We start from the raw sequence: 27,608 nt of genomic DNA on the forward strand, positions 1-27,608 counted from the left end.
ATATTGACCCTAGAATAAGTAAATACACGAAACAAGGCAAATTATTGTCTAATGTGAACTTTAAACAACTCTTTAAAGTTCTCCTTCATACACATAGTCATTCTCAAGGACTTGTTGTCAAGAATTATTTAAAAAAGTTGCTTGGTTAAATCAAAATTAAACATATGTTTATTCATTACTGAAAGATCTATAATTAAGTGTATATAGACTGGTCATAAAATTCGTACGATGCATCCACAACTCATGAATATCTCAATGGTAAAATAAAAAGAGTTTATGCCATTCTTTTGTACCATGGCTTGTCGTCATGTTTCAAATCTTCGGGGTTGTATTGGTCATTTCTTCTGGCAGCTGGAACCCATTCGGTAGATCTCCAAGGCAAGACACCTTCAACCCACATCTCATCAATTTCTTCTAAAGTCAAACCTTTACTTTCTGGGACGAAGAAGAAGACGTAGAAGTATGAAAAGCATAAACAGCCGACGAAAACGTAACCATAGTAAAAGTTGATAGCACCAGTGATGAAAGGAGTGAAGAAAGAGATCAAGAACCCCCATAGCCAGTTAGAAGCTGATGCAAGAGCCATACATTTTGATTTGACTCTTAGTGGAAAAACTTCTGCTGTGACGACCCACGCAATTGGAGCCCATGACAATGCGTAACAGAAGATGTAAAACATAGTGAAACAAATCATACAGTTACCTGCACCCTTGGAAGTTGGTTGATCCATACCATTTGGATATAATCTAGTGACACCAACAGAGGCATAGATGACCATACAAGCCATCATAGTGGCTGAACCCCACAACAAACAAGTACGACGACCGAACTTTTCAACAGTGTACAAAGCACCGAAGGTAGAGGCAAAATTAATGACACCAATGATGATAGAAGTCTGAAAAGAATCCTCTAGACCAACAGACTTGAAAATACTAGTACCGTAGTAGAAGAAATAGTTGTTACCAGTCAATTGTTGTAAAGCTTGAAGCAAAATACCCATGACCAAACGATTAAACACCTTAGTCTTCGTAGAGAACAACTCACCAATGGAAGCCGAACCCGCCACTTTCTCGGCTTCAACACCGGCACTGATCATTTCAATCTCAAGCAAAAGAGCTGGATCATCAATAGAAACTTTGTTAGACTTGGCTACCGAGCGCTTAGCTTCTTCGATCTTACCAGCACCGACCAAGTAACGCGGTGATTCTGGAACTCTTGTTAGACCAGCCAGCATGAAAAGAGACCAAGCGAAACACAAACCCAGAGGGACTCTCCATTGAGTAGAATCGCTGTAGTTTCTAGTACCGTAGTTGGTACAGTAACCCAAAAAGATACCTGCAGTGATCATCAATTGGTAAGAAGACACCAATGGACCTCTTAAATGCTTTGGCGAAGATTCTGAAATTAACATTGGCGACAGAACAGCAATACCACCAACACCTAAACCAGAGATGATTCTGCCAATGAAGTATTGGTACCATTTGTCGAAGGAACAGATTTGGATCAAGATACCAACGATATAGATCACGACCACGGTCATCAAACCAATTTTACGACCATAAATGTCACCTAGCTTGGACAAAATGATACCACCCATAGCGCACCCAACATTGAAAATAGAGACAACCAAACCAGTTCTAACCTTAGATAAATAGTACGTTCCGTCAGTGTGTCTTGAACCAAATCTTCTCAAGAAATCAGTTTGGTTAATGAAACCAGAAATCGTACCGGTATCCCAACCGAACATGAAACCACCAAAGGCCACACATAGACATAACAGACACGTAGTCAGATAAGCAGAGAATGGTTTCACTGGTAAATCTACCGAATTCAAAGCCTCGTCGGGATTTAATTCACCATTTTTTAGTTCATCGAGAACTTTGTTGATTGGAGTTGAAGCCCTGGAGACATCACTGTGTACTGGCTGCAAATCATTTGGTTCTACAGGCGTAGCAGTAGAAGCGTTCAAATTTTCGGCCATTTTTGCCTTGAACCAGAGGATATACTATTAATTTTTTTTTAAAAAGTGATCTAAGCTAATACAATTCACTTTTAGAAGCTTGTTGTGCTGGGTTGTTAGAGAGAACAAACCTAAAATTTTCAGAAAAAGCTGTGAAGCACTGACATATTTATACTGTTTTCTCTTTGCAGTTTTTTAATCTCTTGAAAAACTCTGCAACCGCGATCCACGGGCGTTAGCTAAGATGCCATGCAACCATGCCATTCCATCAATATGGTGGCCCCGCAAAACGGTGCCCCGTAGCCCAAACAGTTTTTCCGCTCTCTGCGCCTTTTGTCAGGCGCACCCTCCGCATTGGGGTCTTCCGGGGAAATTATTTATCCCGCCACCACCACCACTCAGGAGGTTTTTCCTAGATATTCCGCTTTCGGCTGCCTCTCGGGTCTTTTGGGTATGTGAAAATTACTTCCAAATCCCCCACCGAATCTACAAACCATTCAACTTATCATCCGATTAGAAGCTAGTCTACTCTATTCTCGAACCAGTACTCACCGAGTTGTTCCTTGTTTAAAAAAAAGTAGTTTTTCCGGAGTGCAGCGTGCCGAGAATGAGTCGGACCAAGGTGGTCCGAAGTGATATAATTACTGCCATATTCTTAGTGATCTGAAGATCATCAGATCGGATCGGATCAGTGTTATGGAGAAACAAGGGCAGATGATTCTTGCGTGCGAGAGAGGAATAAGTAATTTGATATAACGAGAGAGAAAAGGAACTGATGAAAGTTTTAGATTGGAAAGAAAGAATGAAAGAAAGAAAAGAGAGGATTGAGATTGAGATTGAGATTGAGTAAGTTGATAATGGATATTCAGACAGTTTTAACAAAATCTTATCCTGATCAGAAACCAGGTACTTCTGGTCTTCGTAAGAAGACTGCAGTTTTTATGAATAATGTTCATTATACAGAGAATTTTATTCAATCGATTTTGGATGCGATCCCAGAAAGTTCTAAGGATGCCATCTTAGTGGTTGGTGGAGATGGACGTTATTATAATGATAAGATCTTGCAGATTATCGCTGCAATTTCTGCTGCCAATGGAGTGCGTAAATTGGTTATTGGTCAACATGGCCTATTATCTACTCCAGCAGCTTCTCATATTATCAGGTCTTACCAGGATAAGGATGGTAAAAAAGTTACTGGTGGTATCATCTTGACTGCCTCTCATAACCCAGGTGGACCGGAAAACGATATTGGTATCAAATACAACTTATCGAATGGTGGCCCAGCTCCAGAATCTGTCACGAATGCAATTTGGGATATCTCCAAGAAATTGACCCACTATAAGATTGTCAAGGGTTTTCCAGAAATAAACTTGTCGGTCAAGGGTGAGAAATCTTATGGGTCTTTGGTGATTGATGTAGTGGATACTACACAAGAATACGTTGATTTCTTAAAGGGAATCTTCGACTTTGACTTGATCAAGAAGTTTGTCGATACACAAAGGAGTACGAAGAACTGGAAGCTGCTATTTGATGGTCTAAATGGTGTCACTGGTCCATACGGCAGAGCTATTTTCGTCGACGAGCTGGGCTTGCCCGAGAATGAGGTGCTCCAGAATTGTCATCCGAAGCCTGATTTTGGTGGCATTCACCCTGATCCTAACTTGACCTATGCCCGTACTTTGGTCGACAGAGTCGATAAGGAGAAAATTGAATTTGGTGCAGCATCGGATGGTGATGGTGACAGAAATATGATCTATGGTTATGGTCCCGCATTCGTGTCGCCAGGAGATTCCGTGGCTATAATTGCTGAATATGCATCCGAGATTCCATATTTTGCTCAAAACGGGATCTATGGTTTGGCAAGATCTTTTCCTACTTCAACAGCTATTGATAGAGTTGCCAAGGCAAAAGGTTTGAATTGCTATGTTGTCCCAACAGGTTGGAAATTTTTCTGTGCTCTGTTCGATGCCAAGAAATTGTCCATTTGTGGTGAAGAATCCTTCGGTACAGGATCCAACCACGTTAGAGAAAAGGATGGTGTTTGGGCCGTTATCGCATGGCTGAACATTTTGGCCATATATAACAAGCATAACCCTGAGAAAGAAGCGTCTATAAAAACCATACAGGAAGAGTTCTGGTTAAAGTATGGTCGTACTTTCTTTACTCGTTACGATTTCGAACACGTAACTTCCGAGGATGCAAACAGGTTGGTATCTGAGCTGGAGAGATTTATCAACTCCAATGACGTTATTGGATCATCGCTTTCTCCTGAAAGCCCTGTTAAAGTTACGGAAGCAGGAGATTTTGAGTACACTGATCTCGACGGCTCAGTCTCCGAACATCAAGGCATGTATGTTACTCTGTCAAATGGTGCAAAATTCGTTGTGAGACTATCTGGGACAGGGTCCTCAGGTGCTACGATTAGGTTGTACATTGAACAATATTGCGATGACAAATTGAAGTACTCGCAATCTTCAGAAGAGTATTTGAGGCCAATAATAAAATCTGTTGTTGATTTCCTAGATTTTGAAAGGATAATCGGTACTACAGAGCCTACTGTGAAGACTTGATCAATTTGTTATGTTATGAACTATAGACTACATAGAGATACCATTGAAAGCTATAATAAATTCATTCGATGGTCATTCCGTGCTTCAGTGCTATCAAGATGGGAGCAACTTGAACTAAGACCCAGATGATTTTCTTCTACAGGTTTCTGTACGGCACATACGAAATTCTGACTGAAGAGCGAGTTGTACCGAAACCTAAACTTTTAACTTAAAACAGGTCCAAGAAACGTTTTCAAGTCAACATGCGACTGCTGCATTTTTTATGATTTCAAGCAATGATCTAGGAAGAACTTCATTTGAAAGTGTGCTCCTGAAGGGAATCACGTCGTTTCTGACTTTGAATTCTGAACGAGTGGCCAAACAGTTCTCTAGGGATGGGTTTGTTGTTTTGTGAGAGAGTTATAAACATTATAAGATTTTTGTTTATGTCATTGAACTCTAATAGCATTAATTATGTTTAGTTCGGACAGCTGTTACTTTGGAGTTGCAGGAGGAAAAGAAACAGCTCAAATGTTAGACATCAAGGTAGGAAAGTAAACAAAAAAGATTCATTCTGAAACGCCGAGCGAGAAAAGCCGTTTGCTCTCTGTTCTAATTCAAATTTCACCCTCAGGCTTAAAACTCTAAACTGTTGGCCACTAACTTTTGTTTATTTTCAGCAATGCTTGAGTAATAACAGTATGAAGCGTTCTGCTTAGTACTGTACACCAGTAAGATATGAGACAGCATTATTACTAATGAAGTACCCGCGAATAACATACGAAAACAATCTGATTGCAAGATGGTACTGTAAACTACAAACCCAATGACTTGTGCTTTCAACTTTGACTAGCCGAGATAGCGAGATTCCGGCATTATTTAACGTACTACTAAGCATAAAAGGGCCCATCTTTAACCGAGGATCCATCAAGGACAAATGAAGAACGTCTGAGAGCCCATCAGTATGCTGAGCGTGAACAATCAAGAAGAGAAGGAGTGACAGTTTAGTAATTTGACTTACGTAGAAGACCAAAAAAAAAAGACCGGGGCAAATCGACGATAGCGATAAGCAGTACACGACAGTATTCTGGATAGCTAGGCTTTCTGTTTTGAATTGGTGAAGTTTATCCTATGATCATCACCCTTTCCGCTGTTTTTTCTACTGCATTCGCCAGCCGTGCCCTTTGGAAGGAGTTTCTATTTCTCTGATCTTGTAACTCTTTGTATGTGAATTTTATATCCAGCACATTAGGAACAGTAGGTCTATACGTGACAGATGTTATGTTCGTTTTACGAAGACATCTCCGTAGAAGCAAGGACAACCTGCAGCAGCGGCTGCTGTTACTAGCTTTTCTAATGTCCGAAAACTACAGCAAGTTTTTATTTGGTACTATTAATCCTATCATTAGTAGCAAATCGCTTATATCATTGGGTGCCAACAAATTGTAAGGTGAGAACATAAATTAAATGATTTAGTGGTCTTTTCGTGATTATCGTGCTACTTTTTCACAGAAGGAAACGAAACCAACGTGGCGGTTTCACTCATCATTCTACTCAAAGTGGAAGGTCGTAATTTCAGTTTAATGATGTTTTGAGTTGGAGATGCATGATATATGAATAGAGCATTTGCCGCGGATATTATACATTTCGAAAGCTTCTTATCGGCATGATCAAAAGTTCAGTTTGAACGAGTGTTATTTATGTTAATAATCCCAGCTTCTGGGATCGACTATACATTAATTTAATTTTTCTCAAGAAAAGGCGTGATCGCTACATCCCATCGCAGAGCGTGTATTTCAGCTACTGTATAGTAGACCATAAAGACATCGAGCTTGTCAAAAATACAAGACGTAAGTGAAATAGATAAAGAACGGAAAAATTATTTTAAAAGAACTAAAATTGTACTGCATCTCAACTGCTAATTACTTGGTACTCTTTTACTGTGACAGATTTCAACTTAATGAAACTTTGAATTATCAGGCGTCATTTTTAATTTGCTGGAAAAAGCCTTTGGCCTGTAGCTACCTCATTGATAATTCCTGCCTCTCCTAATTTCTCAATTAGATCCAGAACCATGAAGTCGCATCCAGGAGCTGCACCAATTGCTGCTGTGACAGGTAGGTACTTTTCGGTTAGCGTAATAGTAGAGTTGTATGGAATTTCACCTAGAGGGACGATAGCTTCAGGTGTACGAGCAAAAGAAGACACCATTAGATCTGAAAACCCAGACATGGAACCAGTGTTAGAGGGTGCATTCCGGTAAATGTTTCTGTAGGAAGTTGAACCAACATTGGACAAGAATATGTAGACAGAATTGGAGCAAGTCTCACTGTCACGAGTAGTCACGTTGGTATTCCACCAAGAGTCGAACAATTCTTTGTTAGCTACTGCTTCCTGATAACCGGTTTCTGTAAAATTGAAGTATGCCCAATCCCATCTGAATTTTGGAATAGGGTCTAGGAAGGGAGTGTCACCATCAAATTGCATTTGATAGTCTTCTGAAAATCTCTCCCAGATGTTCACATACTGATAGTAACCTGCCAAACCAGAGCACGTGTTATTGGTAACCTCAGTAAGGTTTCTTCCTGTGTCCTCCTGGAATTTAGAGTATACCTGAAGTTTTTCATTAGTACCATTCAGGAAAGTAACAACATTATTCACAAATTCTTTGTAGATGGCAATTGCTTCCGGACCAGCAGACGATTCTGTGTACGCACGGGGGTTCTCTTCGACATCGAAAGCGTATACTGTGCTAGGAAAAGATGTGTAACTAGTAGAAATGTTCTCGTTTGCGCCATACCAAGCCTTACCAAATACCTTGAACAATTCCGGGGTTCTAGCAAAATACCCAGCTGTGTCCATGATATCGCTCATAGGAATAACACCTTCCAAAGAGACAGCATCAAAAGTAGGTCTCAACCCATACAATCCTTGTGAACCAGCTGGACAACGGACAGAGCAACCAGTATCCGAACCAATAGTGAAATCAAGCCAATCATAGGCAGCTTCTGCAGCCCCTGAACCACAAGAGGACGAAGAAGGAGATTGATAACCATCTCCCCTAGGATTGAATGGAGCATGATAATCGACATAATCAGCAGTAGGGGTTTCTCCATTTGCAAACTGTGTCAATTTTAATTTGCCTACAATCACTCCTCCCATGTCAAGGACACGTTGGATAGATGGACAGGTCACATTGGCTTCATCATACAAATTATAATAGTCCCTTGAAGATCCACCAGTTTTAGTGCCCGCAATGTTGTATAGATCCTTCACAGCAACACGATATCCTGCCAATGGTTGTTCTTCTGATACCGTGTAGTACAATCTCGAAGGGACTGCAATGGTTTGTGCATGTGCAACGTCTACGCCCGCTGGCAAAGCCATGTAGTGGTTTGGATTTTCATCAGAGGGAACGATACCCAACTGGAAGGTGGCAAAATCGTCTGAATAGAGACGATAAGCTCTGTAGACACTTAACTGACCATTCAAAAAAGAACCAAAATAAGGACCATTTGGCAAAGCAGTACCTTCCAAAGAAATAACACTAGATACATTGAGGGTTGATATGGATGAGTTCGACAGAGATGTCACTTTGATATCGGATGACTGAACCAAGACCGTCTCTAGAAAGTAGCTAGAGAAAACATCGTCTGAGGATGAAAAGTCCTCAGAAATAGACTCCAGAACAGAATAGTTCAATTCACCAGAGTGATTAATCACTGTCAAAGGAAAAAGGAATGAGTCACCTACGGACCCAACTAGTTCATTAACAAGTTTGCCGTGGACCGTTATTTCTGGTGTACCTGCAACATAGTATGAAACCTTACCTAACTTGACCTGTTTTGAGACTGCAATTGCTCGCAAGGTTTTAAAATAAAGACATAAGACAAAAACCCATTGAAAGATTCTCATTATGCCCGTTTCTTGGCTTCTTTTATGAATTTGAGAAGTTAAGAGATATTCATCATGTCTCCAAACATTCACCTTATATACCCTTCATCTAGATTGTAGGAACTGCTAGAAATGCTTCCATAACCATCTTTTGTCAATGTATTTCGTTATCTTCTTGTTGTCTTTCTTCACCTGTTTCTCGATAACAGTCTGACAATAGTACCGTAGCTTTGCAATGCTATAGTTGATCTCATCAACTATTCATTGACTAATGAAAGAGATTTGCACACCAATCAGACAACGGTATCCAAATGTGACGACCGGGAAAATCTAATTAGCTTCCAAAACCTTAATCTTATCTTATCAGGAAATTTCAACTGAAAAGGTCATGCGGATTGGAAAATCCACCCACCTGCCTTTTAGGTGAGATCTAGCAGTCCCCATAAGGTCGAGCAATCCCAAAACGTATAATCAAAACAAACGTGCGCCTCACTGTCCAAGATGGGAAGCTGTGATATCTCTCCATCACACAGAGCTAGCAGCAGATGCTGAAATGGATTTCGAGCATACGCTACAAAATTTGCACATGTGATTTTCAAGTGGTTACAATAGACAAGATTGAACAGACAGTTCACCCTGCCAATCAATTGTTCTCCATAAAAAGCCCTAAGTAATGTCTTCTTGAGCCTTGATTACGTAAAAATTACAAGATGTGAGCTAATGATAGGACACAGATTAGAAAACTTTCAGGTGAAAAAAAACAAATCAAAAAGACCATGTGCACGATATTTGATTTATTCTTGGTAGCCACCATTATCTGAGTCTGGTGCTTCTTTTCCATTGGTTCAAAATGTAACAAGTTTCTGATTGATTTCTAATCAATACTTCATGACTAAAATTGGAATTTTCTGCGAAACTGAGCTTAATGAGACATCTGTTACCTTTAAGAATCCATGACAGTTAATAATAATGATTCCATCCGTATAGTGATAAAAATAATTAATACTTGTTTTGTGGCTTGTTAAACACAGGGCTTGGTTTTGGCATTTTAACAGGGAAGCAGAAGCCAAGTTTAAAGATTCAGAGGATCGAAGATGAAAGGCGAACACTGTGTTACGTAGAACGTATGTACAGTCTAAGTGAAGGAGAATGGGTTCTCGAAACAGTGTATTCATGTGACCATCTATGTAGGGTCGCAACCTGTCCTGTAGTTTACCAGGCACAATTGAGATGAAGACGACGCTGGTTTTTGTGCCACCACTTTTACTTGAGTTAGAGTAACGTAGTCATCATTATCGGGAGGAAGACATCTTCATTCATGCTGTAGTCTTATTGACCTGTTTGAGACGATCTCTCTAGAGGACGAACGTATGCCCTAAGCATGGAATCATCCAAGTTGATTTAACCTGTGAATGTCCAATTGAAATACATAGTCAATTATATGTCAGCATTGAAGTAGATCAACTTTTTTGTTTGTTGTTATATTCTCTTCCAGAAATATTGACGATTGTTCTATGCTGTTTAGTTGCATTAGTCATGTGGATAAGCGTAGGTTCTGATGATCGAGCAAATCTTCTCGACGGAGGCTGTTATCCTGCAGCATTCGAGGATCTTACAAACTATCACGACTTGTCTCAGCGTCGCTGGTAATGGATAGGCCTTGATGACAGATTGGGAGCTTCGAATGAATTCGGCAAGCATTACGCAGCACTTTTCTTAGAAGTTATTATCTATTCCCATTTGCTATCCGGCAGGTACAGATCAAGCTGCTAACATTACGTCAGAATCTGCTTTCATTATCTAATGGCCTTTTCAATTGGCTCCACTGAAACATGATTGCTTTCAAACCGTTAAGAATCATCAGCTTTCCGACTAACCAAAGATGCAAATGATAGAAGAGCCTACCCCATCCCATTATGATCTGGTCGGCAGAAAACAATAGCATGCATGTTTTTAGCATGAACGTGTTAACTGAAGATAGAATTGCCTAACTTTGACGAGGTAATATATTCTGCTTCTTTTCACTCAAAGTGTGATATTTGAAGAACACACATCTGCGTTTATAGAAAGGATAACCTCGCTGCTCATAGATACGCCATTGTTGAAGTAGCAATGATTTCTTGTGCTTGTGCATATCCTTTACGGCTCCACGATATCCGAAATCTTTAGGCCTCGTCTTTATAATCATTGAACCACCGCTGATGAGGTTTCAGCATATTCGGTTTTTTTGATAAGCAAGTTGCGGCATAAAATTATTGAATTCATTGGCCCCGTCATTTGGATGCTTCTGTTATAGACATATCACGAAAGGACGACTTGATGCTTCTTCCTTTTCGTTTATCAAGCGTCCTACGATTTTATCTTCGGCTTCCGATGCCAAGAAACGATATTTTAAAACTCGATCTTTGAAATATATAAACATTGGTAATTCAAGTAGATCGCTATCCATATGCCAGGGAAATGTAATTAAAGCACCAGACATGACATATCCCGAGAGCTTTCAAGGTATTGGTATTGTTGACCCATCAGATTGGAAGCACCCAAAGAAGATAGAATTCGCTCCTAAGCCATTCTNNNAAGATTATGATGTCGACGTTCAGATAGAAGCGTGTGGTGTTTGTGGTTCTGACGTCCATCGTGCGTCGGGTGATTGGATGGGCTATCCCTGCCAANNTTTGGTCGTGGGTCATGAAATCATCGGTCGTATTGTCAAGTTGGGTCCTAAATACCATAGCGGAGTGAAAATAGGCGACCGGGTGGGTATTGGAGCTCAAGTTTTCTCTTGTCTGAATTGTAGGCGCTGTAACAATGGAGATGAGCCTTATTGTTCGAAATTTGTGACGACTTACAGTCAACCATATGAAGATGGGTATGTATCTCAAGGTGGTTATGCGTCACACATCAGGTGCCATGAGCATTTCGTCATTCCTATTCCTGAACAAATTCCTAGCCATTTGGCTGCCCCAATGATGTGTGGTGGGATTACAGTTCTTTCACCACTGTTGAGAAACGGATGTGGTCCTGGGAAGAAGGTCGGGATTGCTGGAATTGGGGGAATAGGTCATATGGGGTTAATTTTTGCCAAAGCACTTGGAGCCGAGATTTATGCTAGCTATATCGCGTTCATCCGCCAAAAAGAGGATTCTCTCAAGATGGGAGCTGATCATTTCATTGCAACCAAGGAAGAGCCAGATTGGGGCGAGAAATACGCAGACACTTTTGATCTGATAGTTATGTGTGTCACATCTCTAACCGCCATTGATTTTGACTTGTTGCCGACGACTATGCACGTAGGTGGACATATTGTGTCCATTGCGGCACCAAAAAGTACTGAGGTTTTAAAGTTGCGGCCGCTAGGACTTATGGGCGTATCCATCAGTAATAGTACCATTGGCTCTCCCAAAGAAATCAAAATGATGCTTGATTTGTGTGTTGAAAAGAAATTGGCCATCTGGGTAGAGACTTTGCCTATTTCTGAGAAAAGTGTCAACGAGGCTTTCAACAGAATGGAGGTTGGTGATGTCAGATATAGATTTACCTTTGTGGACTATGAAAAACAATTTGCTTAGGTAAGAGAATATTAAACTATCGCAAATAAGCTTAAGGTTGTTTCATTCAAGCGCTTTGGCTGATTATAGATGTAAAATCGGCAAGATGGTGGGGTCAACCTCTTTACCAGTTGTACCACTGCGTAGTTTTGCAATTCTTTTGACATTAATCTTGGGATTGTAAAGCTAGAGCTGGACCATTATGTTTCATTATAACTCCATTGTTGTTGTTCAGAGATAAAAACATGTTGGGTAATTGTATAAGGAGCCAAAGTACTAATTAGCGTACATAGAGTTTATACAAACACTATAATGAAATTTTCTTGAGAGACGCCCAAATGTACATTGTAGATGTTATTACTATACAATCGAAGCTATAGTATAGAGGCTCCTTTGTAGCGAGGAAGTTAGCTAACAAGGATTCAACGCGTAAACTTTATATAGTAAAAAGACATACGTGTTAGAGGAAGTTGCTTCTCTATTAATCGGATTGCTATATATGCTATGCAACATACAACAAGGACATTGTATTGTACTCGTAAGATCATGCTAACCAAGGAGACAAATAACCGAAAAACGTATTTCGAAGACTAGTTCCCTAATGGTCTGCGGCTTCAAAGCTAAATACTTTGTGCCGTTGCATTTAGAGGGCACCTACCGTAGAAGCAATAACTTGAAGACCAAGAGATATTTGGGCTCGGTAAGTGAAAACATTTTGGATCATGTTAATCAGAGATAGAGCATATGGTCAATTGCGAAGAACTTTCACTTCTTACAAAGAACGTAACCCTCCATCAGGAAGAAAGGATGGCAGCACGACAAGCGCAGTGAGCGATCGACAGGTCAGTATTGCACGTACTGTGAGCTCTTGTTATGATCTTAAATATAGCTAGGATGGGGGGATAAGTAAATGTCAGTGAAGGCAGAGATTTCAAAGGTATGTATGTTTAATACGATCAGTACTATCTCATCGCCAAGACATTATAAGACCCCTGGAACCGCATTGATAACTTTGTCAAACTAGACCACTGACTGGATGAAGGTAAAGATTTCTTAACAAATTGAGTTTTGAAATCTCTCAAGGAACTATAGAGTCATGGTGGCGATTAAGATGCTCGAAATGAGCAGAGCCAGTCCAAAAAATTGTTTCCTTTCAATGAAAGGGATAAAGTTAATGAACGCAAGCAGCGAATTGTAATTTAATGACAATGAATTCTCGCGAGAAGACGCCTGTTGTATTGGATTCCCAATTACGAAACCGAACCCGGTATCTCTCCCATCTGGGACCGCAAGACCAACGATGGCTTTTTGGACATGATTAGGTATCAGTATATCACTTAACCATCAATTTACCTCGCTTTCCGACGGCATCAAATACTTCAGTATGATTAACCGGAAGATACATTCTATCGACAAAAAGAAGAGTTCACTCAGCTGTCATGCTGTATTTCTTTACAGCTATTGACACGTCAGCAATGTCTTGTGGACTGGTTCTACAGCAGCCACCTATAATACGAGCACCGCTGTTTATGAAGCTCTTAACCACTGAATCCCAGCTCGTTGTCTTGCATTTATTGGCGAGCCAAATTTTTTTTTTAGGCTCATACACTTCGCCACTGTTTGGATATGCCAATAGAAGCATCTCTGGCAAAGCGTTGTGCAATAGCTCTAAAATGTCTCTGGAATCATTGAAGCTAACACAATTGATGCCCAGTAACATAAAGTTGGGATTTAAATTGTTTCCTAGACATTTGATATATTGAGCAATATCCTCCATTGCCGTACCGTCCCTGAGGACACCACTATCATGAGTAGTTAAACTGACATAAAATGGCTTCGCTATCTTCTTTTCATCCCAGGACAAAATAGCTTTCAGCTCATGAAAATTGGGTACTGTTTCTATTCCTATCATATCAATCTCTTCCTGTTTATTGAAATTATCCAGTTGTGGTTTGTAATATCCATAATAGTCAATGCTGTCCGCATGAAGGCCGTAGTCACCGGTATATTCACTAGCATTATAAGCAGCCCAAGGTCCCACGGATCCTACTAAGTAGCGCTCGTCGCCGATGCAGCGACGGGAGAACGCAACTATCCGGTCTAAGAGGGAATTATACTCAGAGAGAGTTTGGAGCTCCGTGTTTTCCGCAATAGCTTTGAAACTGGCCTGGTAAGTGACAGTCATCAACATATCGGAACCAGAACTCATGAAATCTTTGTATATTTCCTCGACTATTTTCCTCTCCTTGGACCACTCATCGGTCCAGAAGGACTCACTCACGAAAGGAATTGAGGACCACACAGGATTGGCAACTTCGATACCTCTATTCTCCATTTCGGTACCTTGACCACCATCGAGCACTAGGATTTTCCTCGAATCAGTCAGAACTTTCCTGAGAGGAACACGGCCCATCTTTTTTTTTTTGGGATATATTCGTCAACTAGCTAGCGACCTTCTTGATGGCGATGCCTTTTTATCTTCTCGTTCGGATGAATTAAGGAAATTGAAGGAATTTTCTCTAGTATCGGGTTCCTTTAATACTGTCTCTTCGTGTTGACGCATCAGATGGCTGACTGAAGACTCTTGAAAAAGCACACGCCTGTTCGTCGCCCGGTTAATTCAACAGGAATTACAGCGCTCCTGCACAACGCACTTACAAAGGGGTCGAGACCCCATCATGGCGAGCCCAACATTTCCTTCACCCGGAGTAACAGAAGTGGAAGATTCACTAGTGAAAGGCTTACCGCTTGCCATCAAATGCTAGCAGATATACTTAATTGCGCTGCGTTTGCATCCCTGTTCAACACCGAGGAGCAATTTACACAACTTATTCTTCGGTCGAGCATTAATCATCTTCTCCCACAATAAAAAAAACACGTCTTGAAAGTGAAGTACTCGTTGACTTCATGAACATAAGAACCATGGAACTGCTCTACCTTGATCGTAAACGATCGTGAAAGGAACAGTGAGCCAGAGCTGCCAAGTTGGAACTTTTGTTTTCTGGTCAGCTTCAAGCGTTCATTGAAGTTATATTTAAGAAGAAGGATGTTACTGTTATTTTTCACCAATAAGAGGCTGATTTCTTGTGCATGCCTTTTACAATTTGAGAAATTCTTTCATTAAGGTTGTGAAAGGCCTTCTAAAGGTTCTGCCTCTTCTTGTGCCTCCTCAGCTTGGCGGCGCATTTCCCACCGGAGCTTCCGTCGCCGATGTTGCTTCTCGACGCGAAGAATGGCTATGTTGCCGACCACAGTGTGACAGCAGTCCTGTCATGTCAAGTAATAATGGTTTCATTGCGAAAAGGACTTTCCTTGGAAGTTAGGGATGGGTTATGTCAAAAAACTTGCGCGTCAAGTAAGGTTCATGCGTACTCATCATGACAAGGTATTCAATGCCCCAGGTGCAGATTAGTAAATTGACATTGAGAGGGAAATTTCGAAATCGCGATTAATCAGCATGAAGGCCAACGACTGCTCCTCGGATCATATATTTACTCTTAAGCCTAGTTGGACATCGCAGCTAGATTCCTATCAACGATTTGAAACTGTAATTTAATAGAATTGAATCACCTTTGGGAGGTTGAAACTAGATTGTTTGTTAAGTCTCCCATATACGAAAGGGTCTAGAAGCAGCGTTTCGTACTCTCCTGAAAAGCTATCGCGATTTAGACTCTACGCTGATGAGGGATTCCTCTTCAACGACAGGAAACAATCATAATCATATTAAATTTACTGACTTCGGAGAATGCCATTTTAGGTTCATCTCTTACATTTAAATGCCCTTTTAAGTCATGCAATGTGCATCCCACTTACTCAGTGAGAATCAATACGTAATTGATAAGTAGATTAACATGGTATCAAAAACGGCAAGTATTTAGCGTTTCGGCATACGACATATAGATCCTGACATACGAGACTTCGCCAGTATCGAAGTTACAATTTCTGTTATAACAAAGCTGTTTTGTATGATTATCATACTTGTTTCTAGCGAGTAGGAATAAGATAATGATCAAAGTACAGAATGTCAACTTGGTACAGGCTACACTATTCATCACATTGAGGACCCTCAGAAATCTGTAACCTCGGTTTAAGACTTGCGAGAAACAATAAATGTCACGAATGCATAACCTGAATTAATTCGGCGATATCATCCTCTCATCCCATGACAAGATGGCTCTGAATCTGTGACATTCATCTCCAGTCAATCTAGATGAACGCTGGCTTCTCAATGACACCTTTATGGTGAGACCAAGAGCAACGCTTACACAGGCATAATCCCAGGTCTTCCAAGAACTTACGTTGGCCAACGAATTCTGTTTTACGCAGTCTACCTCGCAAACAACGGTCTTTTGCAGCGTAGCAGACAGCGTTGCAGACAGCGTTGTCTCAGGAATAGCCAGTCGCTCAGAGAAGGATGCGTTTAAACAAGTGTTACCCGTTTTCTTTCAGCCACAGTTCAAAGTCATCATCCTCTTCTCTTCAGAGGTTACAGTTGTGAGACAGTTGAAAGGACTGTTGAGCCAAGGTTTTCTTTACAACGGTTCAGCATGACATTGTAGATTAAGGTGAACCTCTTGACCATGTCGCAATCTTTATTCAGGAAAGGCTCGAAAGTCGAGATCAGGGAGAGCGACGTTGAACTAATTGCATCCGCATCGGCGACTGGAAGTCGATCGCATTTCCGCGAGTTCATGGAGTCCTTCAAACGGGATGGAGCAGTGACGGTCCCTAGCGATCTGGAGTATGATGAGCTTACTGAGGAGGAAAAAGTACAATGGGATTTGGCTACTCAACCTTATAAAAAGGTTTTAGATCAGAGGCATTTGACTATGATAGCCATTGGGGGCACTTTGGGAACAGGTCTTTTCATTGGACTTGGGTTATCTTTGGCTTCTGGTCCTGGTTCGCTTTTGATTGGCTTTATGCTTGTTGGTATATCGATGCTTTGTGTTGTTCAATGTGGGGCAGAACTCTCTTGTCAGTATCCCGTTTCAGGTTCTTATGCACTTCATGCCAGCAGGTTCATTGACCCTTCAGTGGGATTCAGCGTGGGTATGAATTATCTTTTGATGTGGCTCGTATCCTTTCCTAGCGAACTGGTCGGTTGTTCCCTCACCTTATCTTATTGGAATAACTCTGTCAATCCAGCAGTGTGGGTCGCAATTTTTTTTGTTTTTGTCATGTTATTGAACCTTTTTGGTGTGAGAGGATTCGCCGAAACGGAATTTTACATGTCTATATTCAAGGTGATATCACTGTTTGTCTTCATAATTATTGGGATCGTCCTGATAACAGGTGGCGGACCAGGAAATACTGGCTACATTGGCACAAAGTATTGGCAAGATCCCGGCTCTTTTGCCACACCAGCTTTCAAGAATTTCTGTAACACCTTTGTTTCTGCAGCATACTCTTTTAGCGGTACTGAAATGGTGGTCCTCACCAGCACGGAAGTAAGAGATATTTCGTCTATCTCTCGTGCGGCCAAAGGTACGTTCTGGAGAATTGCTCTTTTTTACATTGTAACTGTGGTAATTATCGGTTGCTTGGTTCCATACAACGATGAGAGATTACTGAGCGGAGCGACCAGTGAAGATATATCTGCGTCGCCCTTTGTGATCGCTTTGAGTAATACTGGATCGATGGGTAGCAAAGCTGCTAATTTTATGAATGTGGTTATTTTGGTGGCAGTGGTTTCCGTTTGCAACTGGTGTGTCTACGCTTCTTCGCGATTGATCCAAGGGCTAGCAACAGCAGGTCAACTACCAAGTATATGTGGTTATATGGACCGGAATGGCAGACCCCTTGTTGGTATCGCGATAACTGGTGTGTTTGGTTTGTTGGGATTTTTGGTCGCGTCGAAAGATCAAAGTACTGTCTTTACCTGGCTGTTCGCTTTGTGTTCCATCTCTTTCTTCACTACGTGGTTCTGTATCTGTTTTTGCCAAATTAGATTTAGAATGGCTATGAAAGCACAGAAGAGGAGCGCTGATGACATTGTATACATATCTCCACTTGGAATTTACGGTGGTGTACTGGGATGTGTGCTGAATGTCCTACTAGTGGCCGGTGAGATATATGTCTCCGCGTTTCCTGTTGGGCAGCCTAGTTCAGCTGAGAACTTTTTCCAGTACTGTATGAGCATTCCTATAATGATTGTTGTTTATCTTGGGCACAGAATTTATCGAAAAGATTGGAGTCATTGGTACATTAAGGCAAAGGATATTGACCGTGATAGTGGGTACACCTTGGCAGAATTAGATAATATCAAAATGAGGAAAGAGAAGGATAAGGCCCACATTGCTTCTCGGCCCTTTTATTATAAAGTTTACAGGTTTTTTTGCTGAGAGTCTGCCGATCTGTTCGCACATATCAGAGGATTGCTTGTTGATTCAAAATACTTTATACGGCTCTTACGTAAGTTCTAGGTATAGGTCGGTGCTAGCAATATGGAGCTTTAGATTCGATGGTCTGGCTTTGGGTAAGGTAACTATTGCTGTATATCACTTATTAATTTGTTCTTAAGTATGACTCGAGACCATGAAATAGTGAAGGAATTTTAACCATACATTTTCATCGACACACAGGTCATAGAGCAGGTTTGAGAATAAGAAGTGGAACTGATATGCCTGGCAAATAAATACTGCTCTCTGAGTGTGGCGAGAGGCTGTAAAATGAAGCCCACAAATGGCATTACGGCAAAGCTGGATATAAAGATGGATTTGTAGAAAGAATTGACCTGGTTATGGTAGTGCTTTCCGGCCTGACTCACCAAAGCATATGTCTACCAAAAAATTAAACTAGGGAGAGAGCTAGATAGGTAACACCTGAAACACCGCCATGTATGCAAGGAGACAGTAGAAGATCTGGGAGCACTATGAGCCAAATTGATCAAAAGTGTGGATTCTAGATCATCTCTGTTAGTACTAAACAGAGGAATAGACAATGTCCTAGCTCCCAGGAACTGTTGATTTCCTTCCAAAACCCTCCCTCATGCTAACCAGCTATGTTCATGTTCTGGCGCGAAGACTCCATAAAGCTCCCGCGTCAGACACCTAAAATAATCAAACGAACAAGAAATGGCTTCGTTCTTCTTCCTATTATCGATCGCTACTCAATTCTCATCTAAGGCACTCCGCTGTGAAATTTAAAGTAGCAACAGAACAGACGAAAGTCGAGCACGCCCATGCGGCCACTGTGTGTTGTTTTTATCGGAAAGTGTCTGATGAAATAAATTACATGTCAACGACTTTAGGTGGCAGCAGTCGACATGAGCTTCATCCTTCTACAACATGACGAGATAGTTCGAAGGTACGGTAAAAGATTACTTTAAACCCTAATCCTTTTGCTAGATGTCCAACCTATTTATCTATTCTCGCTGTGTTTCGAAAGATTTGTTACTACTGCCACAAGTGGGAGAAGCTCTATATGCATTGACATCCGCGTTTTACAGTTCTCTCATCGTAATCTCATGAGATGAAACTACCTCCTTCAAGACATTTTGTTGAGTCTCATGTAGACTTGGAAACCTCATTTCTAATTTATTATCATAACATGGAATTAAGACGCTTTTCTTAAACAACTTGTTACAGTGGCCGCCACTAAAGAGGGAATTAGAAGTTCGCCGGCTTTTGTCTTCGAACAAGCGTTGACAGAATAATTGAGTTATCTCGGTCGACTTGGTTGCAGCTTACCGAAAGACCTGAGGAAAAGCAGCAAAATTGAGGGGCCGCATGTTTCAATGTCAAACAGGTGAGAAACCAATAAAACGATGACTTGGCCCAACCAAGGAAAAAGAACTTAGAGTTTAAAAGTTCGTAACAATACCAGCTTGCTGGGTATTCGAAGCCGCTGCCAGATGATCTGCTTTCTTGATCTTTATCATTAGTTGGTCATTCCTTCCCTATTTACATGATAAAATATTCTTGGCGCAACAGTAACTCTTCGTCACCAAGTAGTCCATCTGGAATTGAAAGCAAAAAGTGAGCCTAATAGAAGGTGAGGACACATATAAAGAAAGAACACTGAACATGCAGATACGGTCCGCGTCAAGAAATAGGGCTCTTATACTACCTATTGCAGAACTACTGCACTCTGAAGAACCCAGTGTAAGATGTCTGACACGATAGATTGAAAGCGCAAAGCAAGATCGAACCCTATAAATAGTCAAAGGGCTCAGACTTGTCTTGAATAATCATTGTTGGTAAGCCTTTATCGTTCTCTCATGCGAGATCCTGATTCCTCAGATTCATCACTTCGCGTTGAGATAAAATTTTCGATCATAATTAAAAAGACAAGTTTTGCCCAACTGTGAGACAACGATGGCCGAAAAGAGCTGCAAACTGAGACTAACGGCCTAAGCAGACTTCTCAGATGCTTATGAAAAGATGAATTTACTGAATATCCCTGTATTTCCCGAAATCTGTCTGGCTCTAAATCCGCGATTATCATTGAGATTAGATCGATGAACTTGGCCCCGCTAGAAGAAACTTAAAGATCCGATTGACATTATTTCAACATCCGAGAAAGAATGTCATGGTGTGACATTCCAGTTTTGGCCCGCCTTTATTTCCTCTCTGAAGTACCACAAGTGATGCTGACAGACTCTTTAATTACCTCAAAGAGAGGGAGAGTATTAGTGAACCTTGGAAAAACTGCACACTGATGCATCGATCTCTCAACCCAACTAAGGATCAGGCAGCTCAGTAGAGGCCCCCCTCCAATCGGGTGGTACGAGAGAGCACTTGGAGTACCGCCTGCGATGGTCCTAAAAAAGATAGGATCGAACAATACTTCTTCATCATCGACCATCCCCACCAGATCATCTGAGGCACATACTAATAACTTGAGAAAGAAAAGAGACGACTTGGAGAAATCAAGGCCAAATGGAGTCAAGGGCTCCGCCATATTCGAACCAGTGCATCTAGTACCTACAAGCGATGAAGAATGACGGCGAGCCTCATGCGGAAAGACGTTCCCCTAGTTATAAAGAAGCCATCACTTTAAACAGCAATGCTGAGGAGAAGGAAAAGTTTATCGCTGCGTATGAAAAGGAAATGGGCAGTTGTTGAAAATGAATACCTGGGATAACGATAAAGTCGTGAATGCACGGGATGTCCGAAAAAACAAAATATTGAATACAATGTTCATATTCACAACAAAACGCGAATCCAACGAAAAAGCCTCGATTCGTCGCTAGAGGTGACTAGCAGAAGCCAGAAACATACCCATAGTAAACATGCTGGCCAATGGAGTGCTCAACTATGCGCTAAATGACTTGCATGACTTTAGTACCGGACAAGAAATGTTGGTAACGTAGCTGGACGTATCATCAGCATATCTTTATGCTGAACTTAAAGAGGAACCCTATCTCCCCATCTACAATAAAAACGGTAGGTACTGCGATTGAACAAATCACTGTTTGGCCACTCATTTCCTACTTCGAGATCAGTATTTTGAGGAGCTATCACCCTAAGATTTGGTACCAGTTTGCCCCGCTTTGTTTTAGTCCGTACAGTGATTTGTTTAATCGCAGTACTTTGTCTTTCAACTGTAGATGGGGAGGTGCCCTTATATAGAGTTCCTCTTTTAGCTCAGCATATAAATATGCTGATGAGATGTCCAGCTGCGTGATGAACATATCGTTGTCCAAGGCTATGGCCATACAGGTCATTAGTGCGTAATTGTGCACGGTGTTTGCCTGTAAGTTCTCTAGATATGTTTCCGGCTTTTGCTGGTCACCTCTAGCGACGAAACGACACTTTTTTGTGCCATCGCGCTTTGTAGTGAATATAAACATGGAATTGATTATCCTGTTTTTTCGGATATCCCGTGCATTCACAACTCTGTCGCTGTCCCAGGTTTGCATTTTCAACAACTGCCCAATTTCCTTTTCATACGCAGCGATAAACTTCTCCTTTTCTTCAGCATTGCTGTTGTAGGTGATAGCTTCTTTGTAACTCAGGGATGGTCTTTCCGCATGAGTTTCGCTGTGATTCTTGGTTACTTGGGCATAATGGATGCGCTGCTTTGAGGACGGCGGCGATCCCTGACTCGTGGTTCCATCCTGGTCTTCGATTTCCCCAGAGTCGTTTCTTTTCCTCTTCATGTTATTCGCAGGTGCGTCTGCAGGAGAGGATTCTTCTGAAGAACTTGACTCGTCTTCTTCAGAATTATTGGTGCCCCCCGAAACGGGGTCAGATGGATACCACTCAGACTCAGATGTAGGTTCAGATTGATTCTGTTCCTCAACGGAGTTCTCGTCGTCCGTGGCTATTGTTATTAGCTTGGGAGGAGTACTGACCATCTGTTTGACTGGTGGTTTCAAAATCGGCACGTTTGTTACGTTTTTCTTGGTGATCATCAAAGGTGGTAGTTTAAGCGCACTAGTACCACCCGAAGGAGATTTCTCTGTCGGATCGGGCTGATCCGACGCGGTTGGTAATGGATCGGAGATATTATTTTGCTCGGACTCATCACCTTGTGGTAATGTGGAACCGGCTCTTGCTCCTGTGGTACCACCCGATTGGATTATTTTCAAAAGTGAAGGGTCCATGTTAAAAGTGGGTTTAGGTTTGGTAACAACCTGTATGTTGGTACCACCCAAGTTTTCATTCTGTGAGGGGATCATCTTAGGATCGAAATTCAAGTTAGGTAATGGAGATGGTTCTTTAGGGATGTCATGGTCAGATCTGTCGTTGACATCTCGCTCTTCAGCGTGATCGATAACAGAGTCTATAATTGTCTCTTTAGGTTCCACTCCATCACGGATAGCTCGGTAGTGGCGGGTGTCAATTATATCTTGAGGTGCCCCGGGCACGTAGATGAGGTATCCGAACGATACTGATGATGGGCACAGAGCGTATCCTTTCCAACCTCTGCTGTGTAGCTTGCTGGATGTTTTGGGTTTGTTCACGATTACTGGTTGTCCGAATGGTAGGACTGTGCTAATATCAAGTCCTGTCAGACCTGCCTTTGCTCTTGGTGACTCCTTTGTGCTTGTGGTTACTATTGAATTTCGCATTAAAGTGGCGAATTTAACAGCATAAAACCATAAATCATCAGGGAGTTTGACGGAAGTGAGTAATGTTCGGCAGTCGTTAAGTAAGAGCAGATTAGTCCTTTCGGCCACCCCATTACTTCTTGAGTCACCTACTGTAGTGAAACGAGTAATAATTCCATTGTCGTGGAAGAATTGTGTGATTGTTTTGTTGGTGAACTCAGTTCCTTGGTCCATCTGGAAGCATAGAACCTTTGTTTCCAGTTGTGTCTCAATAAACCGTACTAGCTCGGAGAACCGTGCAGTAATACTTTGTGAATCTTTCTCTCTTAGAGGAAAAACCCATTTGTATCTAGTGCATTCGTCAGTGAATGCGAGAAGATATCTTGGTACATTAACAGCCGTAACTTGTACCGGACCGAAAAGATCTGTATGAATGAATTGGAATGGTTTGTACTCCTTCTGATATTTCAATCGAGAATTCATTAAATGTCTACCTTTGGTAGATTTCCCCATCATACATATCTCGCACTGGAACTTTTCAAGATTGGTCCAGTCGACTTCATCGACCTCGATACCAGCTATGGATCTGTCTTTAATACTGTCCTTAATGCTTTTGACATTGACATGTCCAAACAGTCTATGTAGGTAGTCCACGGAATATTTGACCTTATTGACGTTGTTGGCCTTTTGTATAATTGTCTTCTGAGGTTTGATCAAGTATTTTGATGATAGCCAGAAGTATGGTCCTTTCTGGATCATTTTAGCCACCGGAACTCCATGCTTATTTTCAATAGTTTTGTTCCTGTAGTTAACATAAAATCCCTCTCTCAATAACTCACCAACACTTAATAAATTGGTTTTGGCAGCGGGGGATGAAAGGGCGTCGACTTTGAAAGGTCTGCTATTCAGAAACTGTATTTGTAAAGTTCCTTTTGATAGCACTTTCATCTGTTTGCCTTGAGCATCTTCTAGTAAACACCCTGCATCTGATGTCTTATCATGCAGATGATCTTCGTTGCGCAGTATATTTGTAGATGCGCCAGAGTCGATTAACAGGAATCTTTCCTTGTTTTCCTTTTTTCTTCTAGTTTCAGTATAGTATTGGTTCAGGCCTAAGTTCGTTATCAGTGTGGTCTGCATCTGATTCGATCTCTGGCTCGCGATCTGCTTCATTGGCATAATTAGCTTTAGCCTTATTTTTTGTCCAAGATTTTCTGGTTGGAGTCTGCTTGGACACTATCTCCTTTTTTTTGTTGCTGTACTGGTTCCTGCCTGATCTGAATTCATCTCGAATTTGTTCAGGTCTTTTATCACAGTACTTGGCCACATGATCATTTCTATGGCAGATGGAACATTTGACAGTTTTTTCCTCTGTTATTTTATGTTCCATTTTTGAATTGTATATTGACAAGATTTCCTTGTCAACAGCATTAATGTTGGGTTCAATCTTCCCAACACATAATTGTGAGTGGATTGACATGAAGTCACCTCTAAGGCCTTGGCTTAGTAATTGTGCCTTGGTCATTGGAACAAGGATGTTGCCATCTTCTTCCCACTCGGCGATAGCTTTCTTTACCTTGTTAATGTATACCCTGGGATCGTATTTTCCATCGTATCTGAAACTCACGAGCCTTTTTATCGCATCAAAGTTGTTCCCGCAAGTGGTAATTTTTTCGAACGCGGTTGTAATGATTTCCGGCATCGACAATCCTTCATCCATAGCCTTTAATATCCAGGGCGGATAGTATTTTGGGCTCACACACTCATTAAATACGTGTTCAATGTGACGTGATTCAGCCCTGGTTGGTTGCCTTTTGGTCTCGTCGAACGAGTTCGGAATGATATCCTTTAAATTTATCTTCTCGAGATAAAAGGCGAATTTTTTCATCCAATCATTGAATCCTCTTACGTCAGTGAGCAGTTCTGGTCGGATTATTGAGCCGAACATACTCATCGAGTTGTAGCTATTTCCGGCAGAACTTGTTGTCTGTTCGTCCCTTTGTGGATGGAAGTCAGTTCTCTCGCTATTCGAACCTGGCGATGTAGCAGATGGTTGAAATGAGTTTTCATATCTTGGGCTTCCGAAGTCACTAAATCCGTAATATGGGGAACGGAATCGCCCTCCATTCATCATATGGTCCATCATCATCTCCTGGTATTGACCAGGAAACATCTCGAATGGCGGAACCATCATTGGAAATTGATAATGCATTTGGCCATTAAATCCAATGGGAGGAAAATTAGGGTCTCTGGAGCGACGGTTATCGCCACTGGTCTGTGACGGGGTTCGATCCCCAGACGCGCTGGTCTTGCGCTTCGACTCTTCATTCACCCTGTTTGCTTCATTAGACGTGCATCGGTCTCCGCCGGTTCTGGGTCTTGGAACGGCGTTTTGGCGGCGCTACCAAGCTCTTGTGGTAGAGATTCAGCAAGGGAACACATGTTATACTTCTTTTGATAACTGTTGAATGATAAAGGTTCTTCTAATATTACTTCTGGTTGTAAAGTAATTTCTCCTCAATTATATAAAAACTATTTGTGGAAGATTTACCTATCATGAATCCTGGGAAATTCCGTCCCTTTTATACCTCTCTGAACCTATAGAGCTTTCATAAGCTTACTAATGTGTTGCATGTCCCGATGCTGCACGTCTTCAACCATCCTCTACCCAATGGTTGCATGTCTGGTTGCAATAATGGTCTGACTGGGTGCAAATTTGTTGCAAAGTCGACTGATTATTAAAAAAAGGGCTGATTTGATGTAAAATCGGCTGATTGGCTGCAAACTCAAAGGATTGGTTGCATATTCTGACTAATATATTAAACCAATACCTGGATGAAGGTTACAACACATTTCTTACTCATTTTTGGCAAATAGGTGGATTATTGGCCCTTTGACATAATTCTGACACACCACAACCTTACACCACAACCTTACACCACAACCTTACACCATATTCTTACACCATATTCTTACACCACATTCTTCCCACATTCACCCATCATCTTACTCCACATTCACCCCACATCCAACTCCTTACTGGCCGGCGATGCTCGTCATTTATTTTTTAATACCTCGGAAAACATGTCCTATAACTCCTCTCATGACCATCCTCTAAGGCCTCTGAGATGAACAACATTCTCGTAGATTTACGGGTCAGGCAACTAGGCTCTTCAGCTAAGCTATCTAAGTAGTTCATTTGTACAATACTTGACTTTATGGTCGTTACAACTATGTCTGCTCCATTGTACGGCCTACTTGTTTCCTTTATCTTCGATCCGATTATTCCGGCATCACTCAACTCGTGTGATTCCGTATATTCCACACCGCATAATAACAGCGCGCAACCTGTAAAACCACTTCTTTTATCATTCAGTGAGCCAACATAGGTAGCATGTTACAAACATGATGAGACAGTTGCTATAGTCTCATCTTTCCACTCCCCGTGCAGTCCCTTGAGAAAGCAACTTCCTTGTGACTTGCACTTGGCGTCTTACTAGTTGACTTCCTTTGTCCTATATGGTATCTGACCGTCACTGTTGCGGCCGCACTACGATCTTACAGTGCTTTTCAGGTTCCTGGGCATCATGTTATGTAGACTACATCTTTGGGTGCGACGTTTCAGTTGCCTCAGTCTGTTTTGCCTAATTAGGAAAAGCAAGGTCAGAGCCGTTGCTGGCCTCGACAGTAAGTTTTTCATTTTCAAGTTCACAAAGTCACAGTATACGCCCAAAACTTATGCCTATTACCCTTTTTCAATTCCTTCCACGTCTATTGTTTTCGAGCCTCAAATGGCTACTACTTGCTCATAGTGGAACCGTTGTGTCATCGAAACAGGATCATGGCTATCGGCGGTTACTTGCTCCAAAATGTTAAAGGAGAGAGAAGATACTAGAATGTGAACACTAAACATGTTAGACTCATTGGGACAGAAGACGAGCAGAAAGAGCTTGAAGCCGAGTATCTACCTGATGAAAGTAATTTGTTCGACACCTCGAAGTCTTTGTTCGAGTACCTTCTTCCAGAGCCCAAACTGTTTTTTGAACAGTCTGAGCTTAGTGCCACCAAAGTGGTTTCTAGCGTACTGGTGCTGACTGCAAAAGATCAGCACAATCGAACTTGTCATTACCATATTGTACGACCAAAAAGAATATGTGGGTTATAGCGACGCCTTAGGTGAACTTACGTAACAAACCCTAAGGACTTGTTTATTGATGCTTTGGAACCAACAATTCATCATGCCATTTGCTTTTACATTGAAGGCCTTGTTTTCACCAAAGCAGACTCCAAAATCATCAAGGAGTGCTATCTTAACAAAGGCTTTTGCCAAAGTTTCAGTGAGCGCTTATGGTGTGCTGTTATGAAGTTGCCCAACCCAGAGCCGATCGGAGTGTAAGGAATACGTTTTCTATCGGGAGAAGGAGGTTGTGCTTAAAAAGTTACGTGGAAAGGCTCTCAAATAGTATAGTCATTTCCTTGTACCATGTACTTTACTAAGAATTGATCATTTATCGAAGTTCAAGTATTGTAAAAGATCCTCCGAAGAATGCTTTACCCATTTCGTCTGTCCGAAGATCGAGCGAGCATGAATCGATTGTAAGCGGAGCAACTTCAACAGAAAGAGAGTTGGAAGTGGGCACTGGAATACCACGAAGATA

The 27,608-nt window shown here is 41.4% G+C and overlaps 7 protein-coding genes across 7 annotated transcripts; 3 read left to right on the top strand and 4 right to left on the bottom strand.

The window, feature by feature from the left end:
- Nucleotides 1-274: 274 nt before the first annotated feature.
- Nucleotides 275-1,981, bottom strand: TDEL0E00200 (sugar porter family MFS transporter; the record flags this gene model as incomplete). Its single annotated transcript, XM_003681426.1, has 1 exon — nt 275-1,981. The coding sequence occupies one exon, from the start codon at nt 1,979-1,981 to the stop codon at nt 275-277; it is 1,707 nt and encodes a 568-aa protein (XP_003681474.1).
- Nucleotides 1,982-2,817: 836 nt separating this feature from the next.
- On the top strand, nt 2,818-4,530 carry TDEL0E00210 (uncharacterized protein; the record flags this gene model as incomplete). Its single annotated transcript, XM_003681427.1, has 1 exon — nt 2,818-4,530. One exon carries the CDS (start codon nt 2,818-2,820, stop codon nt 4,528-4,530), a length of 1,713 nt encoding a protein of 570 aa, XP_003681475.1.
- Nucleotides 4,531-6,498: 1,968 nt separating this feature from the next.
- TDEL0E00220 (uncharacterized protein) lies at nt 6,499-8,424 on the bottom strand (the record flags this gene model as incomplete). The annotated part of the gene is made up of 1 exon (XM_003681428.1): nt 6,499-8,424. One exon carries the CDS (start codon nt 8,422-8,424, stop codon nt 6,499-6,501), a length of 1,926 nt encoding a protein of 641 aa, XP_003681476.1.
- A 2,459-nt stretch (nt 8,425-10,883) lies between these two features.
- Nucleotides 10,884-11,972, top strand: ADH6 (NADP-dependent alcohol dehydrogenase; the record flags this gene model as incomplete). The annotated part of the gene is made up of 1 exon (XM_003681429.1): nt 10,884-11,972. The coding sequence occupies one exon, from the start codon at nt 10,884-10,886 to the stop codon at nt 11,970-11,972; it is 1,089 nt and encodes a 362-aa protein (XP_003681477.1).
- A 1,405-nt stretch (nt 11,973-13,377) lies between these two features.
- Nucleotides 13,378-14,364, bottom strand: TDEL0E00240 (homocysteine S-methyltransferase family protein; the record flags this gene model as incomplete). Its single annotated transcript, XM_003681430.1, has 1 exon — nt 13,378-14,364. The coding sequence occupies one exon, from the start codon at nt 14,362-14,364 to the stop codon at nt 13,378-13,380; it is 987 nt and encodes a 328-aa protein (XP_003681478.1).
- A 2,167-nt stretch (nt 14,365-16,531) lies between these two features.
- On the top strand, nt 16,532-18,295 carry TDEL0E00250 (amino acid permease; the record flags this gene model as incomplete). The annotated part of the gene is made up of 1 exon (XM_003681431.1): nt 16,532-18,295. One exon carries the CDS (start codon nt 16,532-16,534, stop codon nt 18,293-18,295), a length of 1,764 nt encoding a protein of 587 aa, XP_003681479.1.
- Nucleotides 18,296-21,414: 3,119 nt separating this feature from the next.
- Nucleotides 21,415-25,162, bottom strand: TDEL0E00260 (uncharacterized protein; the record flags this gene model as incomplete). The annotated part of the gene is given in 2 exon segments (XM_003681432.1): nt 21,415-24,063; nt 24,065-25,162. Coding segments are annotated over 2 exon segments (3,747 nt in total).
- Nucleotides 25,163-27,608: the final 2,446 nt, after the last annotated feature.

The sequence above is a fragment of the Torulaspora delbrueckii genome, chromosome 5 (genome assembly GCF_000243375.1).
Source record: "Torulaspora delbrueckii CBS 1146 chromosome 5, complete genome".
NCBI classification, from domain to species: Eukaryota; Fungi; Ascomycota; class Saccharomycetes; order Saccharomycetales; family Saccharomycetaceae; genus Torulaspora; species Torulaspora delbrueckii.